The sequence below is a fragment of the Sorex araneus genome, chromosome 2, assembly GCF_027595985.1.
Source record: "Sorex araneus isolate mSorAra2 chromosome 2, mSorAra2.pri, whole genome shotgun sequence".
Classification (NCBI taxonomy): Eukaryota; Metazoa; Chordata; class Mammalia; order Eulipotyphla; family Soricidae; genus Sorex; species Sorex araneus.
The window spans coordinates 379,276,190-379,300,030 of record NC_073303.1 but is presented as its reverse complement, the minus strand read 5'-3'; the positions used below and the strand labels follow the sequence as shown (position 1 = coordinate 379,300,030).

Genomic DNA, 23,841 nt, shown 5'->3' with positions numbered 1-23,841 from the left:
CGGAGCAGGAAGGAAGGCGAGCCCTGAGCGTCGCCGTGGCCCAAGCCCCATCTTCTCACCGAAAGTGAGAGCGCAGAATTCACACGTGACCAGCCCCCCGGAGCCGGGGTCTCGGCTCACCAGAGCCTCGTCGTGGACCCCCAGAAACTTGGGAGGGCCACCTCAGCCCGCCCTGCACCCGGCAAGCACCACGCAGGGCGGTGACTGAACTCAGCAATCCACGACATCCCGCGCAGTTAAGAATCTTAATTATCTTTAAGGAAAAGGCGCAACGCTTATCCTCCGAACGAAGCGAGTCAGCAGCCACGGCCGCCGGCCGACCACTCCGAATGGGCTCCTGTCAGCTGCCTCACCTCCGGCTGCCGGACCAACACCTCGATGGCCGAGGAATGACGACAAGACAATCTACGTAAATCGAGAACCGCGTGTGGGTTTATTTTACATTTGAGAAAACAGTGGATTTAATTGTGTGAACCAAAATGTACTGTACAATATTAATGATAGAACATCGAAATGTATAATTAATAGTGCAGGGCTCGCTTTGTTTCCATGTATTTATTTTTGTCTGATATACATGCATCGGGACGATGCTGTGGCCGGTGAGATCTCTCTATTTAAATCAAGCTGCAGGAACTAAATTTTATTCCAAAATTGTGGTTTTACAGTATATACACAGAAATTTAATATAAAATGACAATATAAAAAGTTGAAAGAGAAAGCATACAGCCAGAAGGTACAAAGGAAGTGGAATAGATTAAAATGGTATGGTATGGAACGTAGAGTTTTTAAGCTGATGTTGGCAATTTACAGAGAAGGAATCCAACATTTGCCCCTTTTTTTTTTCATTTACCAATGCAGCACGCTATAGAAAGGTCAGCTTGTACCAAAGCTTACATTTGTAAATAACTATAAACTGCAGTATTTTACAGGAAAAAAGAAATAGCATTTTTACACATTTTTTAAATAATAGCTTGCATACTTTTTTTTTCTTTTTTTCTTTTTTTGTTTTTTTTTGCCGAAAGTGGCATTTTCAGCATCCAGAGGGTTTGGGCTTAGTGGCCACGGGGGTGTCTGTGGTGGGTCGGGTCTTGCTTTGAGTGTGTAGAGGTGTGGCTTCCTAACAACCCCGCGAGTCTCCACAACTCCCAACCGCCGCACGTGGGCACGCTTCCTTCACAAACCAGTTCTGTAGATAAAAGCTCATTTTTTAATTATTAAATAAGTTGTGTGTCTGACACAGCTTTTGATCTGAATGAAATGCCTTTAAGCCTTTTTTTTTTTCTTTTCTGGTTTTCTTTTTTCCGAGTGAAAGGCACAGATACACGATTACGGTCCTCAAAGGGTTAAATTTGACACTACAGGTTCTATGACCTTTATTGTCATGGCAACTTCGTAATTTTAGGATGTCTTTGATCATGGTTATTTGTGTCTTTCTCTCCTGCTAAATAAACGTCTCTCTGAGCAGTGCGCCCCACTCTCTGCTAGAAAAGATAGCTTAACATCAAGAACAGATGTTGAAAATAAAGGTCAGACTTTGACTCACGGCAAAAAAGAAAAATAACATGCACAGATCAGACAAAGAGCATATAAATATAACTACAAAATATGTGTAAGAAAAACCCGGGTCCAGACAGGCAGTTCGGCAGGGAGGGGGCGGGGCGGGGGCTGATTTCGGAGGCTCAGTCCGGGCCTCGCGCCGGGGGGCCGGGGCTACGGCTTCTCCAGCTCCACCACGTAGATGAGGTGGTCTTCCGGGGACTTGCCGTGCGTCTTGCTCAGGTGCAGCTTCACCGCGTGCTTGCTGGCGAAGGTCCGGTTGCAGAGCTTGCACTGGAAGGTGGAGCCGAGCTCGTCCTCGGCGGCCGCCAGCGGGCCCAGGGCCTTGCTGCCCAGCCCCTTGGCCGCGCTCTGCGGGTCCTGCAGCTGCCCCAGGGGCAGCTTGGAGAGGTCCTTCAGGCTGAAGCCCAGGTGCGTCTCCAGGTGGTGGATGTACGTGGACGCAGTTCTGAACTGAGAGGCACAATCGTTGCAAAAAAACACGGGGTGTCCTGTGTCCAGGTTCTTGAGGAACTTGGTCCCCCCTGTCCTCCGCAGCTGGTACTTGACGTTGGCCAGCCAGTGGCTGATGGTGGTCATGGACAGGCCCGTGAACTTGGAGACGTGCACCCGCTCCTGCGGGCCCAGGTCCGCCAGGATGTACTTGCCCTCGGGCGTCTCCCGCAGGCTGGAGGCGAACTGGGCCTGCAGGATGAGCAGGTGCTGCGGGTTCCAGTTGGACTGCCGGCCCTTCCGCTTGTGCACGGGCGAGAGCTCGTCCAGCGCCTCCTCGAAGCTGCTGCCGTCGGCGTCCGACTTCTCGGACACGGTGGAGGGCGTGGAGGACTTGGGCGTGAGGCGGCCCGTGAGGTTCTTCACCATGTCCGAGATGTCCATGAGCGCGCTCTCCCGCAGCGGGGAGCCCGCGGGGTCGGCGGCGCCCGCGCCCAGCGCCCGGCTCTTGGACTTGGTCAGGTCGATGGGCTGGTCGCTGCTCTCGTAGTAGTAGCGGTCGATGGCGTCGGCCTGCTTGCCGGGCGCGGCGGGGTAGGCGGGCTTGTCCAGCATGCTGTTGCTGATCTTGTACAGCATGGCCAGGGGGTCCAGCGAGGGGCTCACGGGCTTGGACACCTTGCCCAGGTGGCTGTTCATGATGGACTGCAGGGCGCTCAGCGGGCTGATGAAGGAGGGCTCGGGCGAGTGGTCGGTGAGGACGCCCAGGTTGCTGCAGCCGTTGGTGACCTTGGCTCGGGGGGTCTCGGTGCCGTTGTGGGTGTGGCCGTCCCCCGCCGGGGCCTCCTTCCTGGCCTTCCCCGCCGCGTCCGCCTCGGGGCCCTTCTTCTGCGGCCTGGCCCCGCCCGCGTCCTCGGCCCGCGGCCCCTCCTTGTTCTCCTTGGCGGCGGGGGACGCCGTCTTGGCCGGGGAGCCCTTGTCCTGCTCGGCCGGCCGCTCGTCCCTCTTGCCCTTGCCCGTGACCTTCTCCACCAGCTCCTCCATGGCCGACACGTTGCTCCTGTGTGGGGGCGGCGTGAGGGCCCCGGGCGAGTGCAGCAGGGCGCCGTGCTCGGTGGGCAGCGGCTTCACGCCCGCGTAGCTGGCCTGCACCTGGACGCTCTGCGCGGGCACGGCGGGCAGCGGCTTGGCGGCGCCGGGCAGCTGGTAGGCGGCGTGGATGCTGGGGTAGCCGCCCCACGAGGGCGCGCCGTTCTGCGCCTTGCTGATGGCCGTGGACACGGTGTTTTCCAGCGACTTGAGGATGTCCACCCCGCCCTTGGGGCTGTCGTCCAGGTCCTCCTCCCGCAGGTACTGGTAGAGGGCCGTGGGCTCGGCCGGCTCGGCCGCCTCCTCGCTCTCCTCCTTGATCTTCTTCTCGCCCTCCCCGGCCCCCGCCGCCACGGCCGCCCCCGCCCCCGCCGGCGCCTTCTCCTTCTCGGGCTCCTTCCTGTCGTCGGGCGCGGGGCCGCCCGCGGGGGACTCGGGCTGCTTCTTCCCGTGGGCGGCGGCGGCGGGCAGGCGCGTGTGCGTGGTGGGGGGCAGGGGGATGGACTGGATCTTCTCCTCCACCACGGGGTCCAGCACCAGCTGCTTCCCTTTCTTGGAGGCGGACGTGGTCACCTTGAGGAAGTGGCCGGTGACCATCATGTGGGCCGTGAGCTGCTGCAGGGTGTCGTGGGAGCTGCCGCACTCCATGCACTTCAGGATCTGTGCTTTGCGCGCCTCGAACTGCCAGGTGTAGCTGGCGCCGTTCTGGTAGCCGTAGCGGTTGTTGGGGGTCACGTAGGGGTTGGCGGCCTTCTGGTCCTTGGCCGCCTCGCCCAGGGCCGGCTCGGTGGCGGCAGCGGCGCCCGCGCCCGCGGGCTCGGGCGAGCAGGGCGACGCCAGGTCCTGGAGCGCCCGCTTCTTGGTGGCGGGCAGCAGCTTGCCGAGGGCCGGCACGGGCTCCTTCAGAGGCACTTTCTGGTAATGCTTGGTCTTGATCATGTGGACGCTGAGGTCCTGCAGCGACTCGAACGAGTGGCCGCAGTACATGCACTTGAGCACCTTCTGGGCGTCCTCCTTGCCCTCCATCTCCATCAGCGAGCGCTTGCGGGGCTTGGACCAGCGCTTGGTCTTCTCGGCCTCCTTGTCGCGGTTGTCGTCGCGGTAGTGGCCCGTCTCGTTCATGTGCACGGTCAGCTCCACCAGTGTGTCGTAGGCGGCGCTGCAGTCCTTGCAGCGGAACTTGCTGGCGCCCGTGAACACGGAGCCGTAGAGCTTGTTGTTCTGGCGGTACAGCTGCACGGTGCTGAACAGGCTGGGCTCGGGCAGCAGCCCGTAGCCCGACGTCTGCTGCAGCGTCTTGGCCAGCGCCGCCTGGTGCCAGTCGTAGCCGGAGCCGCTGGTGCTGGTGCTGGTGCTGGAGCCGGGGGCGGGGGCGGGGGTGCCGGCGGCGGGGCCGGCGGGCGGCGTGGGCGCGGCCGGGGAGGAGCCGTCCTTCGGGCCGGCATCGCCGTTGCTGGTGGTCGAGGTGGACTTCTTCAGGTCCAGGGCCAGGCTGGACCAGCAGGACTCGGAGAAGAGGTTGGCGTACACGGCCTTGATCTGGGCCAGGCTGTCCTGGGGGTAGGACGCGGCGCTTTCCCCGGGGCCCGGTGGCGGCTCCTCCTTCTCCTCCCGGGCCGCAGGGCCCTTGAACGGCGCCAGCTGGTCACTGCCCTCGCTGAAGGGGGACCCGTAGGCGGCGTCCTGGTTGGTGGCGGTGCTGAGCGGGGAGTCCTGGTAGCTGGGCGCCTCCGGGGCGTCCCCGTCCTCGGCCGTGGCGCACTCATGCTCGCCCTCGGGCGCGTCCAGAGACGGGCCGTCCTCCTCCGCGGCTTCCTCCTGGACCTCTGCGGCCTTCAGCTCCTCCTCAGGGACGTAAGCTGGAAGAGATGGAGGCGGGTGAGAAGCAGCGAGAAGACCCGGGCCTGGGTGCCAGGCCCCCTGCCCCTGCCGCGCCTGCTCGGGGGTCTCGGCCACAGCCCAGCCCACACGCCCCAGGCAGCCGCCTCCCCTTCTCAACGGGGAGCTCCGGCCAGGGGAGCGGAAGGAGGTGGCGCCCACCCAGCATCTCCCCCCAGCCCCCAGCTCCCTCCGTGCCCAGCCACAGGCCCACGCTGGGGCCCGGGACAGCGTCCCCCAGACCCTGCCCCGGGGCCACGCTGCCCGGCGCTGCTCCGCAGGACGCAACCTACTAAAGCCGCTCGAAGCTCAGTGCTCGGCCGCCCAGGCCCCAGGGCGTGGCCACCCAATGCCAGAGGGTGACCGGAGGGAGACGTGTTCAGGCAGTGGACGGGGGCAGCCCCAGGGAGGCAGGCCTCGGGGACGCCAGCTGCAGGGGCACGAAGCGGAGGACATCAGCTCTGCGTCCTGAGGACCCACCGGGGAGGGCGTGTTGGGGCAGAGTGTCCAGGGGCCATGAGGGGGTGGACGGGGGATGCAGGGGTCTGTTTTCTCTGGGGACATCAGTGGAGGTGGGGGTGGGCTGGCCGCGGCCCCCAGGAAAGATGTGGGCAGGGGGCCACAGGCCCGCACCCACGAGCATTTCGCCACCAGGACAGTGTCTGTGATGTGTCACCTGGGTGGGCCTGCCACTGCCCCCGGCACTGGGGACTGTCTGGGGTCCGGGCAGCCTTCCCGGAGGGAAGGCACCAAAGTGGTGGTGACTCCTGTCACCGGCCCCGAACTGGTCCCGTGATCCCAGCCGCCGTCTCCTGACTTATCCGCCCGCTACACTCGTGTCCGTCCCTCTTCTTTCCAGCCCACAGCACAATGTTCCATGACTCGGGACGTGCGGGGTTAAGGGATCTGCCGGAAAGGCTCTATTAAAATGCACCGCGATGACCCACGCGGCGTCTCATTAAATAGAATCACTCATTATCACATTATCAGAGCCAGGGCCCGAGGGAACGTGGCAAAGAGCACAGCGTCTTCCGCACGGGACAGGAGCGGCAGCCCCGACTGCCCCGGGCGCTGCGGGGCAGGGGCAGTGCGTGGGCAGCGGGGCCGCAAACAGGCCTTCAGAGCGGGGGCGCACGCACCGCCTCCCCGGGACACGGCACGCCCGTCCCAACCCCAGCACACACGTGTGCGGGCCACCTCCTGCCACTGAGCACACGCATATGGACGGCCTCCCTCGGACAAGCAGGCACATACCCCGTTCTGTGAACACGAGGACACACGAGCACGCACCGCCTCCTGCAAACAGGAGCACAAATGCGCACAAGAAGAGCACGCACGAGTCCTGGGAACAGAGCACAAACGCACGTGAGCACTACACAGTGATGCCGCCTAAAGGACCTCTGGAGGAGCACGCACGCACACACACATGCGTACACACAGGCACATACATGTGCGTGCACACGTGCACACACGCGTGTGCAAACATGCACTCACACATGTACACACATGCCTGCATACACACATGTACACACATGCCTGCATATACACACGCACACGCACACATACACACATGTGCACACGTGTGCACGCGCACGCACACATGCGCACATACATGCACACATAGGCATATGCACACACACGTTCCTCCCTCCACACACCTGTGCACCCAGCTGCCTGCACACAGCTGTTGCACACCTGGGTGGTGGCGTGCGGCACACAGAGGCCTCATGTTCACGTGGAGGAATGTGGCGTCCCGGCCGGGGAGGAGTGAGGCTCGACACTGGCCCTGCTCCGGGGGCCTCCTGGCGCAGGGACGCCCACGCAAGCACGGGGAGCCCCTCCCGGCAGCCCCTGCACGCCCCAGAACACTGGGGGGTGAGGGAGGCTGAGCCGGGACCCTGAGCCGACCCCCCCCCTCCGGCCCCTCCACGCCCACGTGCTCCCACACCAGTGCTGCGAGGGGCACCGTGGGCCCCTCACAGCCCCACAGCCCCTCCCCGCAGCCCCGCTCTGCACTGGCATGAAGGGAAGCTGCCGGCCAAGGGCACGGGGTCCCGGGGTGCAAGGGACACAGGGCACAGGGCTCAGACCGGGGCACGCTCCGGTCTCCTCACGGAAACCCCAGCTGCTGTCCCCGGGAGCTGGGGGGGGGGACACGGTTCCCGTGGCAGAGGAGGGGCGCCCTAAGGGACTCTCAGCCAGCCCGGGGCGCCCGGAGGGGGGACAGCGTCCCCGGGAGCCCCCAGGGCGTGGCCATCTCCCTGGCCCAGCGGTCCTGGACGGGGAAGGAGACGGGCACTGGGGGTGCCGGGCAGCGCGTGTGACCCTGTACCCCTAAACCGCGGAGAGGGGCGCTTCTGTGAGCCAGTGTGGTCGCCACACTCAGTTCTCGGAGACGGGGCTGGGCCGAAGTGCCCCAGAACCCAGGACCCCGCACGTGTCCCCGGCCTCCCAGCCAGGGTGAGAACAGGCATGTGCGGGGAGGTCAGGGCCCAGTGTGTCTCTGCGGGGCCCCCGGGGGGCCAGCACGGGAAACCGCAGAGTCCAGGGCCCCGGGCCCCAACCTGCCCTGCACACGCCTGTTCTCACCCCGGCCTGGGGGGCTGGGGGCGAGTGAGGGGCCAGACACAGCAGGGACACGCTATGGCCACGTGGCAGGGCCTGCAGGGAGCCCAGTGGGCCCCGTGAGCAGCACCCGGCCTTGCTGACCCCACCCTCTGTCCAGACTGCAGTGGCACAGCAGGTGCCTCAGGCCGTGGCACGGCACCAGGACGCCGTCCCCGGGTGCGAGCCCAGAGCATCCCTGGGCACCCACAGCTGCGCCTCCCCCCTCCTCCCCACGTCCCCGGGGCACACAGAGGCCAGCTCAGTCCTGACCTTCAGGAGCACACGGGAAACTCCAGGCCCCCGTTCCCGTCCCACGGCCCCACCTTCCCACGGAGCACGTGCACCTCAGATCCGATGCTCAGGGGGTGCTGGGACCCCCTAGGGCCTGGAGGCAGGGAGGCCAGGAAAGGGGCAGCAGGGCCTGGACACGGGCACATTGGAGGCCCTGGGCACAGGCGGGGGCAGGGGGGCAGCAAGGCCCAGGGTCACGCATGGCTGTGCGGGTGCAGAGGTGGCCCAGGAGTCAGGGGGCCCGGCCTGTGTGCGAGGGGCAGCCCTGGGCTGGTACCGAGGCTCCCTCAGCCCCGCCCTGCTGTCCTGGGCCTCTGTCCCACAGAGTCACCCGCAGCTCCTCCACCTCAGGGCGTGGGTCCGCAGGGAACCAGGACCCCTCCCGGACCCCCGCAGTGGGCACCAGGCCCCTCTGTCCCTCGGCAGCCCTGGCCAGGCCTCCAGCCCCCCGGCAGCCTGGCGGTGGCCGTGAGCACAGAGCCTGCCAGTGTCCCGGTCAGCACACAGCGCTGAGCATTGCGAGGGGAGGAGGCAGGGCACGGGCCACACGCTGACCGCTGACCGCTGCTGGGCTACCGGCTTACAGTAAACACCAAACTTTGCTATTGTGTTGCCAGCTGGTGAAACTATGTAATCGCACCAAATTACATGTTTATCTACATCAAACTGGGTTTCAGCCGGCAAATGTGATACCCAGGAACAGATGGTCATTATAGCGAAATACATCGGCTCCCGGAGGCCGGTGCACGGGAAGGGCCTCACACACACCTAAGTGGACAGTGGAGGCCAAGGCTCGTGGCACCGCGCAGGTTCGTAATTGATCACTTGCGAAGTGGCTGGGCCCAGCTGCAGGGAGCCCAGGAGGCTTTGACGAAAGTCAGAATATGCTGGAAGTGAAAGATGCAGAGAAGGCGGCTAGGGGGGCCGTGGGCCGCTTCCTGTCCTGGAAAGGGCATTACGGTACAAGCAAGGACCGTGCGAGTGTCGGGCCCCCTGTGACCGCCGGCCAGAGGCCTCGCCCGGCGAAAGGCCGCTCTCCTCCACAGAAGCGCAGGCCCTTCCTGCCGCTCCGCAAATGTACGTGCTGACCTACGTGCTGACCAAGTCGCCACGACGCGGGACTCCCAGCAGAACCGTGTCTGGACTTACGGCCCGCGGAAGCCATTTCTAGGAGCTGCGGGATCTGTAGACAGAATGCCCTCTGGTTTCCACCCAATTCTAATTTTAATTAGGAGTCCACAGGTACCTTCCTTAAATAGAATTTCCTCTTTCCCTCTCTGTGCCCCAGAATCCAACTGCACGTGAAGAGGGAAAGAAAATCCTCACTCCCCCCTCACCGCCCCCGCGCCCCTCCCCCCAGCAAGCTCGTCTGTCCCTGGGGGTGAATCTTGTGTCCAGAGGCCGTGGCCCGCCAGAGAAAAGGGTCCCTAGCAAGTGCGTGTCCGAGCCGGAGCCCCCTGAAGAGACCACAGCTCCTGCTCTGACGTCCAGCCACAGCCAGAAGGAAGAGAGAGACAGGACAAACCGGACAGGCCTCGGACGGCGGGGAGCAGTGCCCACCGCCCTCTGTGCTGGACCCAGGCCGACCCCGGGCCAGGGACGGCCTGCAGGGTGCTGCCTGGTTGCAGCTGGGGTGCAGGTGGCCGACACAGTCAGACAGTCGGGGGCCCCCAAGCCAGGGAGCGGGGACACCCGGACGCTGGCCGCCCGGGGGCCCGTCTGCAAAGGCCGGAGCAAACGAGACTCGGGCTCCGGGGAACGTCCACTTCAGGACGCACACGGCCCCGGCCCCGCAGAGAGGGCCCCACCGCTGGCGCTCACACAAATGCCTCCCGCCAGAACTCAGCCGTGCACAGGAGCCCCCGAGCAGCAGGGAAGGGGGACCCCGCCCCACCCCCGAATCTCACCTCTGCTCTCAAACCAACGCCGCCCCGGATTCTCCAAAACGCACAGCACGCAACGCCAGCGCTGCGCGGGGCAGACCCACCCTCCTGACACCCGCTCGGCCCGGCGGAGTGAGGCCCGAGGCCTGGCTTCCTCGACAGCCCCAACAGCGGGCAGGGGAGAGCTTGGGACGAAAGCAGCAACCGAGTCATGCCCCACGCGCGCGGAGGCCGGGCTGTGTCCACCAGGCCAGGGAATCCGCCTCCTCACGCCTCCCTGGACGCGTGTGTTTGGACGCTGAAGACGCACCGGAGCGACCCGTGGGGCCCTGCCCGCCAGAGGGACCGTCTGCGCTCCAGGCGTCACTCCGCTCCTGCCGGTGCAGAGGCGGGAAGGGCCAGGTGCAGGCAGGAGAGGCCGGCCTGCAGTGACCCACAGGTCACGGGACAGCCACAGTGCCGCCGCTCCCCCCGCCCCTCCCCCGGAGACGGGTGGGCCGCACAGCGCGGGGCCTCGCTTCACACCCTCGGTTCTCAGGGAACCAGGTGACGCCTCTCTGCAGCGAGGAACAAGGACAATCGCAGCCGCTGCTGCTGCCCAGTGCCCCTGGACGTGGCACCACCCCGGGACCCCGTGGGCCAGGCAGGGGTGCGGCCAGCCCCCGCCTGCTGGCGTGACTTGGGTGCGGGTGGGAGCGGGCGCAGCGTGTGCCTGTGTGAGCCTCAGAGAAAGCCAAGACAGAAAACACCGCCTGGTGCCCCCGTGAGGTGCCCGCGGCAGGCTCTGCCCTCCCTGGGGCTCACGCAGCAAACGGGCCCAGGAGACAGAGAGGGGGGCAGGGTGTGGCAGAGCCTGGCGTGGGGGGCGCGGGGTATGCGGGCGGGCAGCACTCACGGGCGCCCCCGGCTGGGCTGTGCGGGGAGCAGGGGCAGCCCGGCCAGCAGGACTGGCCCTCCCCGGGCGTGCCCGACTGTCCTCTCCCAGGGGACACCCTCGGCCAGCCCCTCGCCGCCCCGCGGGTGATGGCCTGGAAACGTTCTTTCCTCTGCACTCCAACCTGAGTGGGAGCGTCTGACCCGCTCCCGTCACTCACACAGACGGCCTCGGGGGCCAGCACGGCCCCGCGCACTCCCGGGGGGACTCGTGCCCTTAGGGACGCCCCATCAGGGCACAGAAGGGGGCGCAGGCGGGGAGGAGCCATCACCAGGCCCGTCCCCAGGGACCAGGGGCTGCGGGGGCCGTCACTCCCGCAGGCTCACCCGTGTGTGTAACTGGTGCCGGGGACGCCCCGGCAGTGACGCCAGCGGGCAGGGGTCGGGCTCACTTGCGTGCCCCAGGTTCCAGGGCCTAGAACCTTCTCCCAGCTGGGGACGTCCCTGAACGCACGCGTTTCAGCCGCACCAGAGGCGCAGGCAGAGGGTGGCCCGGCCCGCCCCTGTGGTCACTGCCCCGCCCGCCCCTGTGGTCACTGCCCCGCCCGCCCCTGTGGTCACTGCCCCGCCCGCCCCTGTGGCCACTGGCCCCGCCCGCCCCTGTGGTCACTGCCCCGCCCGCCCCTGTGGTCACTGCCCTGCCCGCCCCTGTGGTCACTGCCCTGCCCGCCCCTGTGGCCACTGGCCCCGCCCACCCCTGTGGTCACTGCCCCGCCCGCCCCTGTGGTCACTGCCCTGCCCGCCCCTGTGGTCACTGCCCTGCCCGCCCCTGTGGTCACTGGCCCCGCCCACCCCTGTGGTCACTGCCCCGCCCGCCCGGAAGGCAGTGCCTCCCGCCTACGGCCAGGGCTCGGCCAGGACACGTCTGGGGAAGGGTTCCAACCACGGGTCCCTCGCGAGGCCCAGGAGAGCCGAGCCGTCGGTCCCACCCAGGCCGCAGGGACCCCTGCACTGCCCACCCACCTCCAGGGGGCTGACCCCGGGGGCGAGGGGAGCAGCGGCTGGGTGGCCCGGCAAAGACGACACTGGGCACTGAGGCAGAGCCGGGCACAGAATGAAGCCCTGGGGCCGGAGCGATAGCCCAGCGGGTAGGGCGTTTGCCTTGCACGCGGCCGACCCGGGTTCGATTCCCAGCATCCCATAGGGTCCCCTGAGCACCGCCAGGGGTGACTCCTGAGTGCAGAGCCAGGAGTAACCCCTGTGCATTGCTGGGTGTGACCCGAAAAGCAAAAAAAAAAAAAAGAGAGAGAGAGAGAATGAAGCCCACTCAGCCCTAGAGGAGGGCCATGGGGGTCTGGGGGACCATGCAGGGGTGGGGCTAGGGAGGTGGGCAGGGCCATGGGGTGGGCGGGGCCAGGAGAGCACGGGTGGGGCCGGGAATAGGGGCGGGGTCGGGAATAGGGGCGTGGCAAGGGATAGGGGTGGGGCCTGGAATAGGGGCGTGGCCAGGGATAGGGGTGGGGCCTGGAATGGGGTGGGGCCGGGAGAAGGGGCGGGGACAGTGCCTGGAGGAGGGGCGGGGCTGGGAATGGGCCATGGAGGGGGCGTAGCCAGTGCCTCAGGAGGGGCGGGGCTGGGAACATGGGTGGGCCAGGGGCGTGTCCTGGGTGGGCGGGGCTGGTGGGCGGTGCCAGAAGGAGGGACGGGACAGTGCCTGGAGGAGGGGCAGGGCCAGGGCGGGGCTGGTTGGCGGGGCCGGGCCGAGGGGCGGGGCCCGGAGGAGGTGGGCACCAGGGCTGGCTCAGACCTTCCTGGGCTTAGGGGCGCACGTGGCACTGGGGCATCAGGCGCATGACGAGGGGTCCCCCTGGGAATCGGGCACTCGGCTGCGGCTCACCTACGGGACAGGGCCAGGACCGCGGCCTGAAGATGCCGTTACTCTGAGAGGAAACTGCCCGGGCGGGCGGGAGGTGGTGAGGGACGGGCACGCGCCCAGCTGGTGCCCCGCACCCCCCGGCCAGCAGCACCCACTGAGCCACAGATGGCCGAGAGCCGCGCCCTCACACAGGAGAAAGAATCGCCTGGTTTCTGGGCGCAAACATCCCACCAGCACCGTGCCCTGGGTGGAAACTCACTGAGTAAAGAGCACTGACGCCCACGGACCCCGTCTGTGGCTCGGGTGCCACCTCCCAGCTCCGCGTCCACTCACTGCTCGTGCTTCTCTCCCTGGTGTCCACTTTCCACTCTCCACCCGCTCTGCCCTCCCGGGACGTGTGGCCAGGGACCCCGGGGTGGCCCACAGCAGGGACTCTGCACTCAGGCCCGCGCGGGGCAGTGAAGTCAGTCCTCACCCACCGCTGCCCTCGTGCTGGTGGGGAGGCGGCCAGCGCGGGCTCGGGAGAAGCCCAGCCCCTGGGTGGCCGTCTGTGGGTGGCCGGGAGGTCTGCGGGAGCCGGCTCGGCTACGCTGAGCGGAGTGGACGCTGAGCAGAGTGGACCCGGAGCCCAGGGCCTGGCTAAGGGGGCCCTGCCCTAGCGAAGACCGAGGGGCAGCCCGGGCGACAGATGGCGCTGTGGGGGTCCGAGGAGACAGTTACTAACGACGGGAACGGACTGGAGTCCCCAGGGCCGTCCTTAAACAGGGTCATCAGTGCCTGGTCCTCTGGGCCGGCCGGGAGGGGTCAGAGCAGCCGTGCCTGCTCGCCCACTTCCGCCTCAGCAGCCCCCAGAGGGGGTCATCGAGAATCTGCGGTCTCCGCTCCCAGGGGCCTGGGCTTGGTCACGCTGTCGGAGCAGCTCCTGGGAGCCTGGGCAAAGCTCTGTGCCCTGGCCGCCCCCGGGGAGAGAGGGGCACTGACGCCCGCAGACAGGTGCGGAAGCTTGGAGATGCCGCGTGGCTCGTCCCATGACACAGGCTTCCGGGTGCCGTGGCACCTGGGGAGGACCCTGTCCCCCTGCACCAGGGCAGAAGTCGCCCCACTCTCCACTGGTTGGAGATGCGGATGGCAACCTCGGAAACATCCGTTGGGGGCTACCCGTGAAACCGCCTCTTCCTGGGGCTCACGGCGTCTCCCGGGGTCCTGGCGGCCCTCCTGATCCGGCCAGCGACCACCAAGGCCCCAAGACCACAGGGGAAGGGACAGGGACGGGGTGGGGGGAGGAGAGGGTCTCTGGGAAACCCTGTCTCGGGAGATCCATCTTGCTGAGCGGGCTCCCGTTAAATCAGTAAGAATATCTGTCAGAGATATCCTGCTACACCATTTGGCTGATGTCAAACCTAAATAAACCAGATCAGAAGCCCAGCAAGTGGCAGCAGAGAAATGAATGGGCGCCAGGCAGCTCCCTGCGCCTCGCCTGGCTCGCGGGCTGGTGGGGGGGAGGGGCGGGGGCGGCCGGTGGCAATCACCACAGTCATTTGCAGTACTAATGTCCAATTCAGACTCCTTTCATTCTCCTGATTTAGGCGGTCAGAGTGGTTTCGCGGCCGACACGGGGAAGCTGTGCTGTTTAGCAGCCTGTTTAATGGGAAACCGGGCAGGCTTATTTCTTCTCTAGATTTGGTTTGTCACTGGGTCTCCATTACATGCCACTCAGCTTTGATGTCTTTGGACAGGACTGATCAAAAGATGTCATTTGACCTACACAGCATGGCAGAAACTTGGAGAAGTCTCATAAAGCGACACTCTGGCTGTAAATAAAATGACATTATTATTTCCTCTCTCCTATCATGTAGAAAAGCCAATTATGGTAATGCACTGCATGTCAACGAAAATACTGCAATCTGTGGGAGCTGTGGCGGCCGGCGTCAGGGCTCCGAGCCTCCTTCCTGGGAAAATGTGCCCATTGGAAAATGAAGAGGAAGGAGGTGATAGATGTCATGAAGACACTTAATAAAACCCCGGACAGCCGGCAAAAGTGCAAGTCAGCAAACAATTGGAAGTGCAGAATGCAAACTGTTAAGTTTCCAAATTATCTAATAATTTAATCTTCTGTGATTTATATTCCAGCCCCGACACAGCCACTATCATCTCCAGCATTTCTCAGCGTTTGACGGACAGAAAAGACGATTTATGGGACTAATAAACCCCGTCTTCTTAAGGCGGCTGACGGGCGGGGCAGGGGTGCCCTTGTCCCTGAGATTCATTTTGAAGCTATAGTCCGAGGCGCCATCCAGCCATGGGCCTGCAGGTGTGCAACGCCAGGACCGCTCAGGAATGTACACATGTTCCACGTGGGCTGGGGCTCAGCATTTCTCTCCCACGGGTGGCACTGTGAGGGCAGGCAGGGGGGCCCTTTGGAGGACGAAGCGTCGTGGGAAATGAGTGTCCTGTCCAGCTCCTTCTCCTGAGAAGCTAAAAGTCAGCGGTCTAGACCTCCAGAAAAAAGCCACACACCCTCTTCCACTCTCCAAAGCCCCGATACAGGCACAGGTGCTCAGACGCCATCGTCTGTGCTCCCGCAGCCAGCCCTGACACCCCTCCCGGTCCGCCCTGCCACCCCGGGCTCCCAGACTCCTTCCCCCAAGTGCCCTCCGAGCTGGGGGCAGCTGGACCCCCAACACCTGTGCGTGTGAACTGGGCGGACTCGGCCCCCATGTCGCACAAGAGGGAACTGCTGCCGGCCTGGCTGTCTCCAGTGGGGATAAGCCTCAACGCCAGCAGTTCCAACGCAGAACTCGGGGCTGAGACGCAAAATCAGGTTTCCTCTCGGGGAAAACATCTGAATATTTCTGGTATCAGGATGGATACTTATTTTAAGCAAGTAAAAACATAAAATAATAGTAAAGATCCATGTAATTAGTGTCCATGGAAATCAAGGGAATAAAGCCATTCTGGAACCATGAAAACCGGAACAGCAATGAAAAGTTTTTTTGGCTGCGTCAGAAAAATTTTTAAATGCTCTGCTGCTGGGGCTTTAAAAAAAATTAATGATGACAATTCATTTCTACGCAGACCTGCAGCCACACCCCCCTCCCGCAATTTCGTTCCGGGCATAACACAGTGCAGATGAGACTTAGGGGGTTCGCAGGGCTTTAGTAACCGCAAACAGTATTCTCTGTCAATATGCGGGGCGTCATGAGCTCCGACACGCGTGGGGCCGCGCAGCGCACCACTGGCCACGCCACCTACCGGGGGACCAGCCCAGCCGGTGGGCTGCGGGCGGTTGGGGCAGGGGCGTGGGCAGGAGAAAGCCCCAGCCCCGCCTTCCACCTCAGCCCCATGACTGCACCCGACAACCCGGGCCTGCTTCTGGGTGCCGTCGTCCCCGCACTCCCCAGGATGCTGCTGGCACCTCCTCCTGCCCCCAGGGCTGGGTGAAGCTGCTCACATCAACCAGGGGAGCAGCATGTTCACCGGCCCCACCCCGCAAGGCCCCGCCCACACACCAAAGGCCCCGCCCACACGTCGCAAGGCTCCGCCCACACGTCGCACAGGCCCCGCCCCAATCTGCAAGGCCCTGCCCCTAGGCCACACAGGCCCCGCCCCACACCTCACAGGCCCTGCCCTAGCCACTACAGGCCCCACACGCCCCACCAACAAGGCTCCGCCTCACTCGGCAAGGCCCCGCCCCACCCTGCATAAGCCACACCCACTCCACAAATCCCCGCCCCACTCCACAAGGCCCCGCCCCGACCAACACAGGCCCCTCCCCACCCTTACAGGCCCCGCCCACCCCACTGCTATGTACAGGCCAGTAATGCTCTGCACAGAGCCCACCCTGCCCGGCCCCACCCCAGAAGACCCCAGAACCGCTCACAACTGCAAGGCAGAACCAGAAGTCTCGGGCCGGGTCCACACGTCTGTCTGTCTCTGCTGGGTCTGAGGGCCCCTCCCCTCCAGAGGCCGCTGTCCCATCCACACAGTTTTTCACTTAGAAGGAATTCCAGGTCCCCGCGGCCGCGTGCGGGAGGGCCGTGGGAGAGGGACAGTGTCCCTGGGTTTCCTGGTGACCCCGGAGGGGCTGGGGCACCCAAGTCCAGGGCCCCGCGCTGCATGCGAGGGCGCCCAGGAAGGGCCAGTGTCCCCCCCGCTGTGCTTCCCAGACCTCCTTCCAGCCCAGAAGGGCTTTCTTGAGCCCGCCGGGGGAAAGGCCCCGGCCCCCCGCCCCCTTAAGCCCCCCCAGCAAGGCCACAGCTGCGCCCAGAGCTGGGAATCCCCGCCTTCCGGAGCGCCTCGCAGGCAGGCACTTCCACATCTCTCTGCGCCTCTAACGCTGAGGGGTCCTCGCCCTGGGCTCGGAGAGCAGATGGGGGAGACGCAGATGGATCCGCTCGGTATTTCATTCCCTACCCCAATATTAAATTTTATGTGGGGAATCTAGGAGTTTAAAAGCTTCACATTTTTGTGTAATAAAAAAGAAATACAATATCCTGTTGCTATGCAGTGACACTGTGTGCAGGAAAGAAAACCATTCTCCTGAGCTGTTCTTTGAAATACGACCCGCGACGTCATTTAATTTCTGAAAACCCTAAGGTCATGTAACACACTTTCTCTGTCATTTGTAAGTACATTAAGTCATGGCCATACGACGGGGAATTATGATAATGGGCTGTGGAAATGGGTCAGGCTGGCACTGGGGCGGTGGCTCCAGCACCCCTCGGAGCCAGCTGCGCTGCGGCTGGGGACTGCACTGACTCTGCTCCAAGTGTCGCCACTTTCTCCAGCTCACGAAAGTGCCCTAAAGCCCACGGCCCCGTCCCGTGGGGCCCCAGAGGAAGCTCGTCGGGCGAGGCACCGGGCTGGGCAGCGTCCCCCCAGCACAGCCGTCCGGCTCGGGGAAGCATGCGGGAGAAACCCCTCCGCACGGACACTGCCCGGCTGGCGGAACCCAGGAACGGAACTGGGTCGGGAGCAGCAGGGGCCTGGCCCGGCGGAGGGTCCTGGGCATCAGGTGGCCACTGTGTTCGTGGCTATATCGCTGTCCTCTCCGCGTCAGAGAGCGAAACAAAGCAAAGCAAAAGCGAGCCACGAAGCCCGCCTGGACGTTCGGGCCGGAAACTTGTCAGGCACGTTCATGATGGAGCAGGATGTTTTCAGGACCGGATTCTACAGAGCTCCTGGAGTCAGGGGGTCCGTCCTGGAACCTGGTGGGGGCCCAGGGGAGGCCTGCCCACAGCCCGCCCAGCACACACAGGCCCCTGCTCGACAGGAACCGGCTGCCTACCCGCACCTCGGAGCATTTCCTCTGGAATAGCCCTTTCCCTTTCTTCCCCTTTTCTCCATGATGAAGAAAAAAACCCGTCAACGCAGAGCGCCTGGGAGAACTCTCACCAGAGGCTGGCGAGCACAAAGGCAGGGAAGCCACCGCCGCATGCAAAAGTTAACTGGATGGCAGAGATAATTGCAGAGATAATTATTTTGATAGACGCCAGCCGAAAGCGTCTGCGATGTATTTTACCATTTCTGCGAGGAGTAAACTATCCATTGCAGAGGGCCGCTATTCGCGCACAGATTTACTGGGTGACATTTTGTTTTCATTTTCTTGGTGGAAAATAATCGTAATGAAAACCGGGACAGAGACCCCAGACAGGGCCTGTGGTGAGCGCGTCCTCCGACGCCCGCACCCCACAGCCCCGTCCTGGCCGTACCAGGCGCGGCAGTGAGGGACGCAGCCTCCCGGGTGAGGGGCACTGTAGGTGAAGCCGAGGAACAGGAAGGGGTGCCCGCCCCCTGTCCAACCCGCTGGGGGCCCGAGTGGGCCAAGGGACGTGTGCCTGGGCATGAAGGTGAGCCCCGAGCAGAGGCACGAGCACCGCTGAGAAGCATCCCGGGCCCCGGGCTCCGGCCAGCACCCTGGCGTGAATCAACACTTGCTTCTTCCCGTCTCCCCTGCAGCCCCCTCCCCTCCACACACAAAACCCAGAATCTTCCCGCATCAAAAACCTGGTAAAAGGTCAATTCTGTTTAACTCAGTACCACAGAAATGGCATAGCTGGATCTGACATGCGCATGCAAATCAGCTCAGAAAAAAACACGGATTTTCCTTCACACTGAATTACTGTAAGTGTGTGGATGTTGGTACATGCACCAGCACGAACAAACCCCCAGTCTCCACCAAGATAGACAGACAGACCGACCGACAGGCAGCACCCGGGGCAGCAGGCACGGCAGTGGCCAGTCCCGGGCTACCGGAGACGGTACACCATGTCCTTCCCCGAGGAACCCCAACTTAGATCCTCTCCTGGTACGGGGACCGGAAAGTGCTCGTAAGAAGAAGGGACCAAGGACATTCAGTATGGTGCGGGGAGACTCCTGACTATCGGTAAGTTATTTCTGTCGCTGTTTAATCCCGGCGAGAGGGCGGCTCCGGGCGAGATGAAGCGGGAAGGGAGAGTGACGCTTCCGGCAGCGGCAACGGCAATCCGGGGAGACGCAGGAGGAGCCCAGCTCCCGCGGCTTCTGGCGCGCACAGGAGCCGGAAGCCCACGCGAGAGAGGACCAAGCGCACTTGAGGGGGAACAGTGGGCCTGTGGCCGGGCACAGAAGCGCTGGCAGACGGTGCCACGGCGTGTCCAGTGGGAGTCTGTGCGCTTGCCCGCGGGGAGCAGCAGGGCGGGCAGCTGCTCACGGAGACGGCGTGCAGCCACACAGCACCGCGGCAGGCACACGCAGCCGGCACACGGCACCATGCCCTCCCCTCAACCCCACAGGAGACCCCGGGGGTCCGACTGGGCCCGGCACCGTGTCTGAGAGTCACAGGTGCAGGTGCTCCCAGAGACCCCCTAGCGGGCACATCCGTGGCCCCTGGGAGGGCTGGAGCACTGGACAGGGGCAGGTGGCCTTGGGCAGAGGGACGGGCAGACCAGGACGTCACCACAGCAGCACGTGGCCAGGAGGCGGGAAGGGCAGAGCCCTGTGCAAGCATGCGCGAGCTGTGCACGGATACTCACGCTGCATTGAACATGTATGTGTGCATGCATATGGGTGTCGTGTAAGTGCACACAAATGTGTGCATATGCAGGCTGAGCCCACCATGACTCACCGTGCCATGGTGCCTGATGAGCCACAGATGGAAGAACATGGACACAGGAAGAGCCACGGACACAGGAAGAGCCACGGACACAGGAAGAGCCACAGACACAGGAGAGCCACGGACACAGGAGAGCCACGGACACAGGAAGAGCCACGGACACAGGAGAGCCACAGACACAGGAAGAGCCACAGACACAGGAAGAGCCACGGACACAGGAGAGCCACGGACACAGGAGAGCCACGGACAGAGGAAGAGCCACGGACGCAGGAGAGCCACGGGCACAGGAGAGCCACGGACACAGGAGAGCCACAGACGCAGGAGAGCCACGGACAGAGGAAGAGCCACGGACGCAGGAGAGCCACGGGCACAGGAGAGCCACGGGCACAGGAGAGCCACGGACACAGGAGAGCCACGGACACAGGAGAGTCACGGACACAGGAGAGCCATGGACACAGGAGAGCCACGGAAACAGGAGAGCCACGGACATAGGAGAGCCATGGACACAGGAGACCCACAGACACAGGAGAGCCATGGAGAGCCACGGACACAGGAGACCCACAGACACAGGAGAGCCACGGACACAGGAGAGCCACGGACAGAGGAAGAGCCACGGACGCAGGAGAGCCACGGGCACAGGAGAGCCATGGACACAGGAGAGCCACGGACACAGGAGAGCCACGGACACAGGAGAGCCACGGACATAGGAGAGCCACGGACACAGGAGAGCCACGGACAGAGGAAGAGCCACGGACGCAGGAGAGCCACGGACACAGGAGAGCCACGGACACAGGAAGAGCCATGGACACAGGAGAGCCACGGACAGAGGAAGAGCCACGGACGCAGGAGAGCCACGGGCACAGGAGAGCCACGGACACAGGAGAGCCACGGACACAGGAAGAGCCACAGACACAGGAAGGGCCACGGACACAGGAGAGCCACGGACACAGGAGAGCCACGGACACAGGAAGAGCCACGGACACAGGAGAGCCATGGAGAGCCACAGACACAGGAAGAGCCACGGACACAGGAGAGCCACAGACGCAGGAGAGCCACGGACAGAGGAAGAGCCACGGACGCAGGAGAGCCACGGGCACAGGAGAGCCACGGACACAGGAGAGTCACGGACACAGGAGAGTCACAGACGCAGGAGAGCCATGGACACAGGAGACCCACAGACACAGGAGAGCCATGGAGAGCCACGGACACAGGAGACCCACAGACACAGGAGAGCCACGGACACAGGAGAGCCACGGACAGAGGAAGAGCCACGGACGCAGGAGAGCCACGGGCACAGGAGAGCCATGGACACAGGAGAGCCACGGACAGAGGAAGAGCCACGGACGCAGGAGAGCCACGGGCACAGGAGAGCCATGGACACAGGAGAGCCACGGAAACAGGAGAGCCACGGACATAGGAGAGCCACGGACACAGGAGAGCCACAGACACAGGAGAGCCACGGACACAGGAGAGCCACGGACACTGGAGAGCCATGGAGAGCCACGGACACAGGAGAGCCACGGACACAGGAGAGCCACAGACACAGGAGAGCCACGGACACAGGAAGAGCCATGGACACAGGAGAGCCACAGACGCAGGAGAGCCACGGACACAGGAGAGCCACGGACACAGGAGAGCCACGGTCACAGGAGAGTCACGGACATAGGAGATCCACGGAGAGCCACGGACACAGGAGAGCCACAGAGACAGGAGAGCCACGGACACAGGAGAGCCACAGACACAGGAGAGCCACGGACACAGGAGAGCCACGGACAGAGGAAGAGCCACGGATGCAGGAGAGCCACGAACACAGGAGATCCAGGGACACAGGAGAGCCACAGACACAGGAGAGCCACGGACAGAGGAAGAGCCACGGACACAGGAGAGCCACAAACACAGGAGATCCAGGGACACAGGAGAGCCACAGACGCAGGAGAGCCACGGACACAGGAGAGCCACGGACACAGGAGAGCCACGGACACAGGAAGAGCCATGGACACAGGAGAGCCACGGACACAGGAGATCCAGGGACACAGGAGAGCCACAGACGCAGGAGAGCCACGGACACAGGAGAGCCACGGACACAGGAGAGCCACGGACACAGGAGAGCCACAAACACAGGAGATCCAGGGACACAGGAGAGCCACAGACGCAGGAGAGCCACGGACACAGGAGAGCCACGGACACAGGAAGAGCCACGGACACAGGAAGAGCCACGGACACAGGAGAGCCACGGACACAGGAGATCCAGGGACACAGGAGAGCCACAGACACAGGAAGAGCCACGGACACAGGAGAGCCACGGACACAGGAGAGCCACAGACACAGGAAGAGCCACGGACACAGGAGAGCCACGGATGCAGGAGAGCCACGGATGCAGGACAAGCACGTGGCAGAAGCCTGGGCCCCAGCACAGGACGACTCTCGGGGGCCAGGGCTGGCGCTCTGTGACTCCTGCACTCTCAGTGCCCAGCCACCCTCACACCCTCATTCACCCACCCCTTCACTCATTCACCCACCCCTTCACTCATTCACCCACATCCTCCTTCACTCATTCACCCACCCCTTCACTCATTCACCCACATCCTTCACTCATTCACCCACCCCTTCACTCATTCACCCACCCCCTTCACTCATTCACCCATGCCCTTCACTCATTCACCGACGCCCTTCACTCATTCACCCACACCCCCTTCACTCCTTTACCCACTCCCCCTTCACTCATTCACCCACACCCCCTTCACTCATTCACCCACATCCTCCTTCACTCATTCACCCAAGCCCCTTCACTCATTCACCCACACCCCTTCACTCATTCACCCACGCCCCTTCATTCATTCACCTTCCTTCTCGTCTTCCTTCATCAGTGCCTTTCTGCCCATTATCATCGTGCCTTCCTTCTCCCCCCCATCCAGGCCTTCCTTCTCTCCCTCTTTCACCCACGCCGTCCTCTTCTCGTTCATCCACACCTTCCTTTTCCCCACTCAGTCATATCTCCCTCCACCCTTTCATTCCTCATGCCTCACTCCTTCGCTCCCTCCACCCCTCACCCCTGCCTTCCCGTCATGCACCCCCCCCCACTGCACCGATTCCTTCACTCACCACGTGCTTTATTCTGCCTCCCTTCACTCCTCACTCACTCTCTCCTCCGTTCACTGCTTCCCTCCTCACTCACCCATCCCCTCCCTCACTCCTTCGTCCCTTCATTCCTTCACACCTTCGAGTATTCTCATTCACTCACTCCTTCACTCCTTCACACACACAGAACTTTCCAGAAGGAATGAAAAAATCGGCGCTGGGCGAGCCCCGAGTGGCCATCCAGGGTACCCAGAGCCCCGCGGGGTCTCGGGCACCGCAGCCCCTCAGGGAGTGACCACCACTGAGCCACTCTCCTGGACAGCACGTCGCCATAGAGACACGCCCACCCCAGCCGCTCCCGTGTCTGTGGGACAGAGCGCCCAGCCTGCGGGCCCACTGAGGCAGGCACACCCCGAGGGCAGGAAGCATTTCTCTCCGGAAAAGCAATCACCACTTCATGAGAAAATCACGCCACTCCGTGATTTTGGGGGAAAAATAAATGTTTTGGGCTCCCAATCCAATCCATGTTTTTTCACTCCTGCACGCAATGGGCAGGGGAGGGCAGATGACCAGGTCAGTGGGGAGGGCGGGGCTGGGCAGAGGGAAAGACCAGCAGCTTCCTTTAGCGCCTCCCCCCACATGCTAACTCTGACTCCACACGCCTCTGTCACACAGCAGGCGTGCATTACTTGGCAGTCCCGAGCATGCGTGTGAGTCCGCGCAAACGCCAGCGTCACGCCAGCGTCATCACCCCGTGGCGCCACCACGGCCACCCTCACAGCCAGCAGCGCCGTCACTGCACCACCTCCGTCGCCCCCACCCCCACGGTGACCCCGCAAGGCCACCATTCCTGCGGCCTCACCACCACCATCCGCGCCAACCCTGCGTCCCCGCCTCCACCCCACACCGACCCCCGCCTCCTGACCCCTTTCCGCAGCCGGGGGAGGGGGAGCCCTGCGGGAGCACCGGAACTCAGGACTGAGTCGTCAAGTCAACTCGGCAGCACTTCTTTAATGAAATAGTTTGTGACAGAAGCTTCCACAGGGCCCAGCGCAGAGCCAAGGACACCCTCGGTCATGAGGGAAACGACCGGAAACTACGGCTGGAAGGAGAACAAGGAAAGACGCTCTCGCTAGAGTGCTCCTGCCGACAGGACACAGGACTGCCAAGGATTCCCCATACGT

General features: G+C 63.6%; 1 protein-coding gene across 5 annotated transcripts in view; it reads right to left on the bottom strand.

The window, feature by feature from the left end:
- Nucleotides 1-410: 410 nt before the first annotated feature.
- The window catches only part of TSHZ1 (teashirt zinc finger homeobox 1), a 56,913-nt gene continuing 33,482 nt past the window's right edge, over nt 411-23,841 (bottom strand). For all 5 annotated transcript variants that reach the window (XM_055126508.1, XM_055126509.1, XM_055126511.1 and 2 more), the window contains one exon: nt 411-4,937. In XM_055126508.1, the coding sequence (XP_054982483.1) occupies nt 1,711-4,937 (3,227 nt within the window). In that variant the 3' untranslated portion in view covers nt 411-1,710. The remainder of the gene's footprint in view (nt 4,938-23,841) is intronic.